This window comes from Myotis davidii, unplaced genomic scaffold (assembly GCF_000327345.1).
Source record: "Myotis davidii unplaced genomic scaffold, ASM32734v1 scaffold205, whole genome shotgun sequence".
In the NCBI taxonomy this organism is placed as follows: Eukaryota; Metazoa; Chordata; class Mammalia; order Chiroptera; family Vespertilionidae; genus Myotis; species Myotis davidii.
Window position 1 is genome coordinate 1,522,463 of NW_006297573.1, and position 14,352 is coordinate 1,536,814.

At 38.9% G+C, this 14,352-nt stretch overlaps 1 protein-coding gene across 2 annotated transcripts in view; it reads left to right on the plus strand.

Annotated features, from left to right (window-relative positions):
* The first annotated feature begins 1,378 nt into the window (after positions 1-1,378).
* The window catches only part of ALG6 (ALG6, alpha-1,3-glucosyltransferase), a 34,398-nt gene continuing 21,424 nt past the window's right edge, over positions 1,379-14,352 (plus strand). The window contains exons 1-4 of one of the 2 annotated variants that reach the window (XM_006773227.1): positions 1,379-1,646; positions 10,623-10,707; positions 10,946-11,035; positions 13,084-13,172. In XM_006773227.1, coding sequence (XP_006773290.1) covers positions 1,565-1,646; positions 10,623-10,707; positions 10,946-11,035; positions 13,084-13,172 — 346 coding nt within the window. In that variant the 5' untranslated portion in view covers positions 1,379-1,564. Of the gene's footprint in view, positions 1,647-10,386; positions 10,499-10,622; positions 10,708-10,945; positions 11,036-13,083; positions 13,173-14,352 lie in introns of those variants that run through there. The other variant, XM_015570160.1, reaches the window with a different exon arrangement.

A 14,352-nucleotide genomic window follows, 5' to 3' on the forward strand; every position in this document is an offset into this window, starting at 1 on the left:
GTTCACTGAGAAGGGGGCTTCCAGGCCTCGCAGCCCAGCCTGCAGGCGCGCTTGGGCGTGGGGGTGGGTAGGTGTGGACCCGGTGACAGTGGTGGGACCCCTTGGCTAGAGCGGCGTGGCCCCCTGCTCCTGTGGTCCTGAGAGCCTGGCCCGCTGGAGAAAGACGGGGGATGGGGGGGCGGGACGTCAGGAGGGGTCCCTTTTGCAAGACGTGCTCACCCGCGATAGCAGCACTCCCTGGGTGTTGTGTGCACCTTGGGGGAAGGACCTTGCAGACTGAAAGGAACAAATTCCTCCTTGGAAAGTGGACGGCCGGCTTTTCGTAAGCCCAGACGCGCTCTTAGTGCAAAGCAGGACCGAAAACTGAGCCGCCAGCGTGGCAACTTCCTGGCCCAGTGGATGGTTTAGAAAGTTATTGTATTTTGCAAGTAATAAAGGACCCTTTTTACTCTTCAAGGAGAAGAGTCTCACATAACATCTTTAACCATTAAAGGCTCAGGAAAACTAGGGACCTCTCCATTTTACACGTGAAGATCGCCATTCTGCAAATATAGGACTGCCCTAGCCGGTTTGGCTCAGTGGATAGAGCGTGGGGCTATGGACTGAAGGGTCCCGGTTCGATTCTGGTCAAGGGCACATGTTGGGGGCGTTCAGGAGACAGCTGATCAATGATTCTCATCACTGATGTTTCTCTCCATCTACCTTCCTTTCTGAAATCAATAAAAATATATTAAAAAAATATAGGACCTCCTCCTATGGGATGAGATTACATTCATTGTTGAACCCATTCTAAGTTAAGTTAAAAATATTGTAAGTTGAAAATACATTTAATACCCCAAACTACCCAACATCAGCCTAGCCCAGTGGTTCTCAACCTTCCTCATGCCGCGACCCTTTAATACAGTTCCTCATGTTGTGGTGACCCCCAATTTCATTGTTACAATTGAACATAATTAAAGCATAGTGATTAATCACAAAAACAATATGTAATTATATATGTGTTTTCCGATGGTCTTAAGCAACCCCTGTGAAAGGGTCTTTCGACCCCCAAGTTGAGAACCGCTGCTCTAGATAGACCTGAATGTTCTACTATCAACATGCCTCTTTTGTTGTTTTTTTCACTCAGAAATATTTGCTTGTAAGGGCAGATCCTTACTTTATCTTTAGATGTATTGAGTCCCATTTAACAGGGAGAGCTACCTTTTGGGGTATATTTCCTAATTAGAGGGCTAAGGCATAAGAACTTAAAACTACCCCCTATCCTTCATGCCCCCACCTCCATCACCCAATTCTTCATCTTCCTGTTTGGTTTAATGAGTTCATTGTCACAGGTACTATGCTCAGCTAAATCTTGGTATCCTTTTTTCCTCCCCCGCAGGCTACTTCTTCATAGACATAAAAAAATCAGTATTTGTTTGGAAACGAAACATCACTTAAAATCCTCTCCAACTCCTAATTCCAAGGAATTGATAACATTCTCTGATCAAGAAGAGAAGTGACTGACAGCGTGTTAAAAGTATTCTGGCACTGGTCCCGTTTTTCCCCTCCCTACATTTGAAGAAACATGGAGAAATGGTACTTGATGACAACTGTGGTCTTAATAGGACTAACAGTACGGTGGACAGTATCTCTTAATTCTTATTCAGGTAACACATTTTTACTGTTTAAAAAATTGGTAAATATTCCTTTGAAGAGTTTTCGTTTGTTTATCTGATTTTTGGTGATAGCTTATAGTTTCCTGAATGGGATAGAGAAGAATTTCAGGTTTTATTGGTGTGGTCAAGAAAATACATTTAATCATGTAATTCTAATAAAAAGAATTTATATAAGAGCTAAATAGAGGCATGGCCTTTGTGACCTGAGAAAACAAAAATGTATTCTAACTGGGGGGATGACAAAATGAGAAACTTTGATGTACTAGACTTTGAAGACAGAGATGAGCTATTACTTCAAGGGGGCTTTTATCTGTGGAGGTTTTTATTGTTGGTTCATTTGTTTTAGGGTAGAGAAGGCATGTTATTAGATTGAAAGGAAGAGATGAGTGGAGAAGATTGGGAGTCATGTGAGAGAAAGGGAGGGAGAATTGACGGAGTGTGGACCAGGCGATTGAGATGGGATTAAATTTAACCCTGTGAGTATGTATTTAGCACTTCTCATGTTCCCGGCACTTTGCTAAGTTCTAGAAATACAGGATGAATATCCAATACTCACAGGGCCCACATTTTTGTAGATAAGTGGTCACACAACACAACATGATAATTATAACGTAGAATAGAAGTCTGTGAGGTACAAAGGTAATAGAGGTAGATGATCAGGATGCATTAGAGAAGACTTCTTGGAGGTGATGATTGAGTTCAGATTTGAAGGATGAGTTGGATTTGGGTACATTTTAGTCATGTAAATAAAGATGAATTTTGAGAGGTGGAATTTGTGCGGGGGCATAAGAACGTATAAATCCATCTTCAGCTGGTCACAGAGTTAGGCTCCAACTTCATACTCCAGTGCAGCTTTCTAGTGAACTAGTCTGGGCCAGTTGCAGGACTCCTTTTTTTTTTTTTGGCTAGAACCAAAATAGGCAGGTCCTTTTTGTCTTGTTTCTCTCTAAGCTCACACCTAACCTTAGATGTAGAGCAAAGCAAGGGCAAAGGATGAACTAGAAAATATTTATGCCAATTCCCAGAGCAAATTTGATCTAGGTCATCCATTCTAAGCCTTTCTGATATTGAGGCAATTTCCAAGTGGGAGGATTCCAGTGACTTCACATCTTTCACATTTGGTAGCATTAAATTTTTGAATGTCTGCTAGGCTGCAGTGTATGAAATGATATTTATTGTAGTTTTAATTTGAGTTTCCTTCATTGCTAAATTTATTTAATTTGAATTTAATTCATTTCTGAAAGATTGAGTATATTTTTGTGTTTATTAGCCTTTTGTGTTTTCTGTGATATTTGCTATGTCATCTGTACATTTCTATTAGATTTTATTCTTGTATATAGTCTATATTTTTGTTGTTTTTTTTTCCTTATGTGTTTTTATATTCTGGAAGCTAACCTTTGTACAAGTTGCAAATATCTTCTAGTTTATGGCTTATGTTTTCACACTGTAAGATGTCTTTTGATGAACAGAAGTTTTTTATTTTTTTTTAGGTTTTCAATGAAATTTCTATTTATTTACTTTTAAATGTTCCAATTACAGTTGACATTCAATATTGTATTAGTTTCAGGTGGACAGTATAGTGGTTAGACATTTATATAACTTACAAAGTGATTTTCCTGATAAGTGTAGTACCCACCTGACATCATACATAGTTGTTACAATATTATTGACTATATTACCTTTGCTGTACAGGAGTTTTTGATTTAAGGTAATGAAATTTATCAGTCTTTTTCCTTTATGATTTGTTCTTTTCTTAAAAAAATGTTATTTTATTGATTTCAGAGAGGAAGGGAGAATTAGAGAGAGACTGAGTGATCTGTGCTTTACTTTTTTTGTATCTTTAAGAAATCCTTCTCTACTCCTAGGAAGATCACAAAGATATTTTCCTAAAATTTTCTTCTAAAAGTTTTAAGATTTGCCTGGCCAGTGTGGCTCAGTGGTTGAGTGTCGACCTATGTACCAGGAGGTCACAGTTCCATTCCAGGTCACGTCACATGCCCGGGTTGTGGGCTCGATCCCCAGTGTGGGGCATGCAGGAGGCAGCCGATCAATGATTCTCTCTCATCATTGATGTTTCTCTTGAGCCTCTCCCTTCCTCTCTGAAATCAATAAAAATATATTAAAAAACAAACAAAAAGTTTTAAGATTTATCTTTCTTATTTATCTCCTTAGAATTGAATTTTGTGTATAATGTTTAAAAAATTTTTTCATATGTATAATCAGTTGTTCCAACTCATGCATTGACTAGCCTATCCTTTCCCACTAATTTGCATTACCAGTTCTGTATTAGTTTTTCATATATGCATGGGGTCTGTTTCTCCATTTTGGTCCATTGGTTGTTTCAATACTGCGGTGTCTTCTTTTTTGTTTTAAAATATATTTTATTGATTTTTTACAGAGAGGAAGGGAGAGGGATAGAGAGTTAGAAACATCGATGAGAGAGAAACATCGATCAACTGCCTTCTGCACGACCCCCACTGGGGATGTGCCTGCAACCAAGGTACATGCCCTTGACTGGAATCGAACCCAGGCCCCTTGAGTCCGCAGGCCGACGCTCTATTCACTGAGCCAAACTGGTTCTGGCACTGCGGTGTCTTCTTATTGTAATTTTACATTAAGTCTTGATATGTTGTGAGGCCTGTCCTCCCTCCTGGTAGTTCTACTTTAGGAGGGTCTTAAATGTTCTGGGCTTTGCTCTTTCTTATTATAATAGGCAGATTTCCTAAAAATGCCCCCCCTTCTTCCAAGATATCCTGCCCTAATCCCCAGAACCTGTGGACGTGATGAGTTCTCACTTGGGAGTGATTATGTTTTTTACATGACATAGTAGCCTTTATGATAGGGAGACTGCATTGGATTATCTAGGCATGCACAATGTAATCACATCAGCCCTTAAAAGCCGAGAACTTTCTCCAGCTAGTGGCAGAAGGGAACTCTAGAGAGACTGAAAGCATAAGAACTAGACGCTTGCTGGTTTGACAGTGGAGAGAGTCACGTGAAAAGGAATACGAGGGCCCTCTAAGTTGCAGAGAGGAGCCCCCAGCTGGCAGCCAGCAAGGGAACTTCATATCCGTAACTGAAAGGAATTGAATGATGCTGAGAGCCTGAATGAGCTTGGAAGTGGATTCTTTCCCCGCCCCCTTCAGATAAGAGTCCAGACTGGTTGATGCATTATTTTGGTCTTGTGAGACCCTGAGCAGAGAACTGAGTTAAGTCCACACAGACATCTGACCTACAGAACTGTGAAATTATAAAAGAACATTGTTTTAAGCTGCTAAGTTTGTATTAATGGTTATACAGCAATAGAAAGCTAATATACACATATATATCTTTTTAAAAATCAGATTGTCAAATCCAGTGAAAAACCCTGTTGGGATTTTGACTGGAATTACATTCTTCAATACTTTCGTTTAATGTAGGGGGGATTTGGCAATCATTAGCATAGTGGGGCTTCTAATTCATTAAGATGGTATGTTTCTCCATTTATTTAAGTCTTCTTTAATGCTTTTCAATAATAAAATTTTATAATTTTTTTTTGTGAGAGTCTTATACATCCTGGCCCTGGCCGGATAGCTCAGTTTGTTAGAGCCTCGTCCCTCCATGGCAAGGTTATAGGTTCAATCTCCGGTCAGGGCATATATAAGAAGCAACCAGTGAATGCATAAATAAGTGAAACAAAAAATCAATGTGTCTTTCTGTCTTTCTCCCTCACCCTTCTCCTCTCTCTAAATAAATAAATGTCTTGCATACCCTTTCTTAGATGTGTTCCTAGGTATCATATATATTTTTTTCCTCACCATTGCAGATACTATCTTTTTAAAAGTTGCTTTTCTAAATGCTTGTTGTTGGAATATAATCTGTGGTTGACTTCTTATGTTTGGCAGATTTCTAAACTCTTATTATTCTAATAATTTATCTGAAGGATCTTTCTATGTAAAAAAACCTTAAATGATCTGGAACTAATGACAGTTTTATTTCTTACTTTCTACTACTTAATACTTTTAATATCTTATTTTTTTATTTTTAAGACCTTATTACAGTATTGAATAGAGTAATGATTCAGGCATCTTTATCTTGTTCCTAATTTTAATGGGTGCTTTCCATTCGTGGTTGAGTATGTTTTTGTTCTGTCTAGCATTGAACCAACCTTGCATTCCTAGAATAATGCTATTTGCATATTAGCACCTGTATTCGCTATCTGAAAGAAATCTGAAGATTTTTGCTTTTACCAAAAAAGGTGTTTACCATACTAATGTAGGTCTTTTATAAAAGGAAAGTGGGGTAACATGAACTTTTGGAAAGTGGGGGATAGATACGCTTCGCTTTAAACCATTTCAGCTTATGAAAGTTTTCATAGGAATGCTCTACCTTTGGATACTGGGGGAAATTAATATAACCTTGTTTTTTTTTTAAATGTATATTGTTAGATTTTAGCATCTATGCTCTTAAATTGTCTCACAAGAAAGTCAGTAGAACAAGATTACTTTTGGATTACTATATAAGAAAAGTAGTGTTCTTACACATTAGAATATTCGTAGGTGGTGATTCTCCCCTTTATTATAAAGAATACTAGAGGCCCGGTGCATGAATTCGTGTATGGGTGGGGCCCCTCTGGGTGCCCTGCAGGGATTGGGCTGAAGCCCGCAGTCCAACACCGCCTGCAGCTCCTACCTGCTGTTCCCGCTGATCCCGGTCGCACTGTGCTTGCCGTAGGCTCGCGCCCAATCAGTCCCTTTAGCATTCACATGTGAATAACTTCTGTATCATGGGAGGCTGGGAGAATTAATAAGTAAGTATGACATCTGTGGTCGTACTAAGATTTTTCCCCCTTTATTAAATACAATACTTTTTTTTTGGGGGGGGCTATAATTTGTTTTTAACATGCTTATTTTAGTTTGCTTATTGTTTATCTTGTTTTCAGACTGTAATTAGGAAACACAGGAATGGAGAAGCTTAGTATTAGTTTATACTTCTTTTTTGGAAATGTACGTATTGGGTAGGGAAACTCTTATGTACATTGTAATTTAAGTTTTTTAAAAAATGTATACCCCTTACATATTTACAATATACCCTTTACATAAGTGCTGCTTATATAATTAGTGTTTATAGACCCAAACATATTGAATAAATATTGCTTGCTGCTTTTATTTATTTTTGCTTGTTGATTTTGAACAAGTCTTGGAGAGGAGACAAATTCTGATTTTAGTATTGTTTGTAGAGTTTTATATTTCCTCTATACTTTGATCTAAAATGTTACCAATGTTTTTAGAACAAATAGCAGCACTTGAACCAATTTTAATAATCTTTTTTCCAAAGCTCCATTGGCTGTTTAGAAAGAGAAAGTTATAAAGAATCATTTTGTTTGCAAAATATTAATTATTGTTGAAGTATGTCTGTGCTCTGTTTAGTTGGTTAGTTTTTCTCAGCTTATTTCTTACTATTTGTAATGTTTCTTTTTACTCACCACGAACATATAAAAGGGGATTTTATTCTGGAAAATTTTAGCCAAATTTTCTTCTCTTGGAATGTTTAAAATTTCAATGTAAAGGCAAGTAGTATGTATTGTTTTTAAAGAAACTACTTGTGTGTTTTGTTTTAATTCTAAAATTGTTTTGAATGATTCAGCAGTTTATAAAATGAATATTTAAGTGTTGCTTAAGCCCATTTTCCTAAGAATGAGACAAAATTGAAGCTTTGTAATATACATTAGTGTTTTTTCTTTATGTAATTCTGAATCTCATGTAAATGAATTTGTGGAATTAATCACAATGGAAGGAATCTTTTCTGCCCTTCCCAAGTGAAGCTCCCATAGGTACAGTTGGGTTGTCCTCCTGGGTTGCTTTAAGGGCACTTTAGCCGTTTTAAAAACTTAAGTACTAATTTCATAGCCAGTGTCAGCTGAATTTATTGAAGTAGGTCAGACTCTGGATAGAAACTTGTTTCTCAACCCTAAAGAGAGTCATTATCCATTCTTTTATTTATTAGAGAATGGTAATAAATTCTTCCACATTGACCCCAGTCTAGACTAGAGCAATTTCAGAAAATCTAGAAAGCTGGATTTTTTTCAGGTATAAGAAATTCCTTTAGATTCTCTCTGACTTTTACTATCCCGGTGGACCACAAATAAGCAAATAAAAACAAAACAAACAAAAAAATCAACTCTTTTCCCCTATAGACAATGGCTGTATTTCTGAAAAACAGGAGAACACACTCACTTCTATAAAATACACCAGCAAAAAATTAATTCAATGGGGAATTATTTGACCCTTTAAAAAAGTGTACGTTATTCTCCCCCTCAGTTGATTGAGGCAGTTTTTATTGAAAGTATGTACTATCTGCCTACCAGTATATTTCCTTTGAACTCTAGAAAATCATACAAATTAAAAGTCTTATTTGGGTAGCAATTAGGAAATAGTATAGTCATATGATACTGAAAATGTAAGTATTGAGAAGGCAATAATTAATGATCAATATGTTTTTAATTTATAAGGGAAGAGTTCATGGAGAATTTGGAACTTAAGATGATTTTTGAAGGTTGGATATAAGTTGATGTATGAGTAGGGGATAGGCAGCACGAACAGAGGCTTAGAATTTCAGTGTCAGACAGTAACTTAAAGATGTTTTTGGGCAAGAACCAATATATGGGCAAAGTAGCCGAGGCATGATTAATTGGTCTGCCATCACAAATTGCTTAATGTTGCACATTGAGTAAGTGGAAAATCAGGAACTGGAATCTTTTTATTTTTTTAAATATATTTTATTAATTTTTTACAGAGTACGCCCCCTCCTGGAGATAGAGCCCGCAACCCAGGCATGTGCCCTTGACCGGAATCGAACCTGGGACCCTTCAGTCCGAAGGCCAGTGCTCTATCCACTGAGCCAAACCAGCTAGGGCAGGAACTGAAATCTTATTTTTTTTAAATTAATTCTCACCGGAGGATATTTTTCCATTGATTTTTAGAGAGAGTGAAGGGGAGGGAGAGAGAGAAACATTGATGTGATGGGTTGCCTTCCACCTGGGTCCTGTCTGCAACTGAGGTTACGTGCCCTTGATTGGAATCGAACCTAGGACCTTTTAGTCTGCAGGCCAACGCTCTATCCACTGAGCCAAACCAGGTAGGGCAGAAACTCCGATCTTTTGAGAATACAAAAATGGACAAGATACAGTACTTTCTGAGAGACAGAGGCGCTCTCGCACGTGTGTATGTGCGTGTGTGTGCGCGTGTGTGTTTGTACGTACATGTGTCTATGTACTGCGGGTCCTTGTGACAGTCACTCAAAGCATATGCTTTGGAGATGTTAATCTGCTTTTCCCATGATTATCCCATAGTGGAATCTCTCCTTGGGTAGAGATACTAGCATTTAAAGAGTATTGGTATAATATAGCCATTAGATGCAGAAAATTCTACTTAATGTAGTGTTTCAAAGCTGGACAAAATCTGGGTTGGATTTCAGAGAGCAGTAATATATCATTCTCCAACAAGGCACACCTTCCCTAGGGAGTAATGACTGTATTTGATTTTCACTTGCTGATTAAAAAAAATCTATGACTAGACTATATCTCTTTGGGCTTTGTCACAATTTTATGGTCAACTGCTAGTTAAATTGTGGGTGTTTACTATTTACTAAGTGGAACTATATGTCATTTTTTTAATTTTTTTTATTGATTTCAGAGAGGAAGGGAGAGGGAGAGAGAAACATCAATGATGAGAGAGAATTATTGATCGGCTGCCTCCTGCACACCGCACACTGGGGATCGAGCCTGCAACCCGGGCATATCCAACCATGACCTCCTGTTCATTGGTCGATGCTAAACCACTGACCATGCTGGGTGGGCTCTCTATGTCATTTTAAATGATTTAAGGTTAATAACCTACTTAGCAGAGTAGGAGCTAAGAGCCTGGATTATGGAGCCAGTCTTCTTGAGTTCAGATCCAGACTCTGCTACTGAATACCTGGGTGACCATTGCTGCTGTTTCATCACCGCTGTTTTTCCAGCTGTAAAGTGGGGGTGATAACTTAGTTCACTGTTGTATTGGCATGTAGTAGGCACTATCAATTGTTAGTTATTAAAGATCCACTATCACTCTATTTGCAATTTTGAAATTAAAAAAAACAAGCTATAAAGCACCAGTTTCTTTTTTTTTTTAATATATTTTTTTATTGAGTTTTTACAGAGAGGAAAGGAGAGAGAAGGAGAGTTAGAAACATTGATGAGAGAGCAACATCGACCAGCTGCCTCCTGCACACTCCCCACTGGGGATGTGCCCGCAACCCAGGTACATGCCCTTGACCGGAATCGAACCTGGGACCTTTCAGTCCGCAGGCCGATGCTCTATCCACTGAGCCAAACCGGTTTCGGCAGCACCAGTTTCTATGTAACTCATCTGACAGAAAAGCTTTGACCTAACTAATGTCTTTGCAATCTGTGTCTGTTCTTGGTTCTATACTTACCCTTAAGTTATTTATATTTAGTTTGTAAAAGCCCTCTTTCAAATACAGATATTTATTATTATTATTATTTAATGATACTTATTGGACAGTATGTGATAGTCTCATGAAATAAAAAACTTGGATATATTATAATTAGTATTATGAGCTAATTAATAACTAATTAACATTAATAGCTAACGTTAACAATAGTTATTGAATGTTTACTGTGTGCCCGGTACTCTCCGGTGCTTTTTCTCTCTGTTGTCTTCTTTATTCCAATGGCCCTCTATGGAGGTAGTGTTGATCCTGTATGCTGAGGTTAGGGAGGTTGAGGAATTTGCCTGCGGTCACACAGTCACTCAGTGTGCTAGCAGTGCTAGAATTCAGACCTCATCTGGCTGGCTCTTTTGGTAACTTGTGTTCTTTTCTTCCACCTACACTGCCTCTATAATTTAGAAATTTTTCATAGGGAAATAAAAATCTCTGACGTACTAAAGTATATTGTTGTTTTGCTCTTTTTACTTTTCATCTTAGGTGCTGGAAAACCCCCTATGTTTGGTGATTATGAAGCTCAGAGACACTGGCAAGAAATCACTTTTAATTTACCAATCAAACAATGGTATGGGCAATTTTAACTTGATTATATTATTTAAAGATATTTAAATTAGATTCTTTGAAGATATTTAAAAGGAAAATCATGCTAGAAGGGTAAAAGACAAGAAAGTTTAGATAAAAATGTTTTAATTTATCTGACATATCTTTTCATTTTAATTAAATTAAATGAGACAAGATGTTAAATATAACCTATGTTCTGAATATTGATTAATTGATGCTTTTTCTTTTTCTTTTTTTTTTAGGTATTTTAACAGCAGTGATAACAATTTACTATATTGGGGATTGGATTATCCACCTCTTACAGCTTATCATAGTCTTTTATGTGCATATGTGTAAGTTTTTCTTCCTTAATGTAACTAAATATTTATGTCCTTAGCAGATTTAGTAGAAACAGTAGTATCTGGCTTTGTTGAATAGAGGAGAGATTGTAGCTACTATTGTATTATGTTTGTAAAGAAAGCACTATACCTTTCTTTACAGTCAGGTTGTAAGAAAGTTAACTATCACTTTGAACATTTTTATAATTCCTTTGGAGGACAGGCTAGAAAGAAAGGTGAAAATTAGTTTTGTTTTGAAGTGGAGTGGTTACCAATTATGCATGGACAACTGAGAAATATGTCTAATATGGTGAGTTGTGCATAGGAAAGCTTTTTTTCTGGAATGGCCTGAAGTATATGAAAAATATGGTATTCTGACTAATCTGTCAAGTTAGAAACTAGAATTACTGTATTGTTTCACTTGTGATTTAAGATCAGGATTGGAATTCCTTCTTTTACAGAAATGGAGTGGTTTGTTGAAGATTAGGAACTTCGGTTTGGTGGAGACCCAGTTCTACTCTGTAGTGCTATTCCATTTCACACTTGAAGTGTGTCAGCAGAAATTTGAGGAATTTCACAGTATCTTCCAAATTTCAAATTATTTGTTTTACTATTTCCTATTTTGTAAAAATTAGTTTCCTGGATTAAAAATGAGTTCCAAAACTACATGATAATCAGTTATATTTTGCAGTGTTCAGGGTAATGTAATATAATTGAAACTTAATTTATCTTTAACAATTATGTTTAGTTTTATGCAATGATTTGTGATTAATAGATATTTATTATAGCTGATTGTTATGATAACTGAAAAGATTATAAATTATAAAACACTAGAGGCCCGGTGCACGAAATTCATGCACTTGGGGTTGGGGGGAGTCCCTCAGCCCAGCCTGTGCCCTCTCGCAGTCTGGGAGCCCTCAGGGGATGTCCGGCTGATGGGGAATGCCATCAGTTGGACATCCTTAGTGCTGTCATGGAGGCAGGAGAGGCTCCCGCCACTGTTGCTGTGCTCGCCAGACGTGAGCCCGGCTTCTGGCTGAGCAGTGATCTCCCTGTGGGAGTGCAGTGACCACCAGGGGCAGCTCCTGCATTGAGTGTCTGCCCCTTGGTGGTCAGTGTGTGTCATAGAGACCAGTCATTCCACCATTCTGTCAATTTGCATATTAGCCTTTTATTATATAGGATGATCCTCTGGTCAATACTAGCATATTGTTCTTTATAAAATATTAGAGACCTGGTGCACAAAATTTGTGCAGGGGAGGGGGGAGGGGAGAGGTTCCTCAGCCTGGCCTGCACCCTCTCACAATCTGGGACCCCTCGGGGGACATCCCTTTCACAATCTGGGACCTCTGGCTCCTAACTGCTCACCTGCTTTCCTGCCTGATGGCCCCTAACCACTCTGCCTGCCTGTCTCATTGCTCTTAACCACTCGCCTCCCTGCCTGATCGCCCCTAACCACTTGCCTACCTGCTTGATCACCCCTAACCACTCTGCCTGCCTGTCTGATTGCCCCTAACCACTCGCCTGCCTGCCTGACCACCCCTAACTACTCCTCTGCCTGCCTTTTCACCCCTAACCACTCACATGCCAGCCTGATCACCCCTAACTGCTTGCCTGCCAGCCTGATCACCCCTAACCACCTCTGCCTCAGCCCCCACTGCTGTGGCTTCGTCTGGAATGATGTCCAGAATGATGTCCGGAATGAGTTTGGAAGGTCGTTTGGCTGTCCAGTCTAATTAGCATATTATACTTTTATTATTATAGATGTGCTTAATAAGTGAAATGTCACACATCAGATTGTTTTTACACTGGAAGAATTGCCAAGGCAGGGTTCTTACCCATGTTACAAGGTTTCATTGGGAGATAAGCAAGGCAGACTCTGTTTTTTAGCTTAAGCCCATTTCACATGATTAAATAAAAAGACTCACGTATCAGCCTTGACTTGATCACTTTATAAGAGCAGCGACCACTTCTCAAAATAGATTCATATGTCCTCAGATATCCTTATTGCTAAAAATGATGGGGAATGCAGTGCATATATATATATATGCTTTGATTTGCAGGGCAAAGGTTATAAATCCAGACTGGATTGCTCTCCATACCTCACGTGGATATGAGAGTCAGGCACACAAGCTCTTCATGCGTGCAACAGGTAAAAGAACAATACGTATTGAGTGCAAAATTTGACTTTCAAACATTTTTTGAACTGGTCAAAGGTTCTGTTATTATTCCTACTTACTTTTAAAATTGTACAACTACACATATGCATATATATGTAGATTTCAAAATATATTTGTGAGCTAAAAGAGAAAAGAGTAGAAAGGAATAATTCTGGGAGCTTTACATTGATTATTCTACTTAATAATTTGAATACCCAATGAGGTAAATGCTATTATTATACTTATTTTAAGGTGAAGAAACTGAGGCACAGGTAAGTGAGATTAATAGCTCACTTTAGGTCTGATAACTATAAATTGAAGTTTTAGTTGTTTAGGTTGTTGCGTTAATATCCTAATTCCAAATCCCTTTAGACTTTTTCTTAAAGTAAACTTTACAGTCATATCTCATTCATTGTTTTGCTGTCCATTGTTGCTAAATTAATCCACTCGACAGATGTTTGTTGAGCATTTATTGTGTGCTGTTCTAAAAGCTTTACATGATTTATACTTTAACTAGAGGCCCAGTGCATGAAATTCGTGCACTCGGGCAGGGGGGTCCCTCAGCCCGGCCTGCGTCCTCTCACAGTCCAGGAGCCCTCGGGGGATGTCTGACTGACGGCTTAGGCCCGCTTTCTGGAAATCCTTAGTGCTGCTGCGGAGGCGGGAGAGGTTCCTACCATTGATGCTGCACTCACCAACCATGAGCCCCTCTTCTCGCTAAGCAGTGCTCCCCCTGTGGGAGCGCACTGACCACCAGGGGGCAGCTCCTGGTTTGAGCGGGATTGAGCCAAAACCGGCTCTCCGATGTCCCCCGAGAGGTCCCAGATTGCGAGATGGCGCAGGCCAGGCAGATGGACCCCACCAGTGCACAATCAAGGCCAGGGAGGGACGTGGGAGGTTGGCCAGCCAGGGAGGGACCATGGGAGGGCTCCAGGGCGTATCCGGCCCATCGCTCAGTTCTGATCATCCGGACCCCAGCGGCAAGCTAACCTACCAGTTGGAGTGTCTGCTGCCTGGTGGTCAGTGCACGTCATAGTGAGCGGTTGAGCGGCCTTAGCATATCATTAGCATATTATGCTTTGATTGTTTGAATGGACGACTGGAGGACCAGACCCTTAGCATATTAGGCTTTTATTATATAGGATGCTAGCCTGGACCTTTTCCTCAATTAGT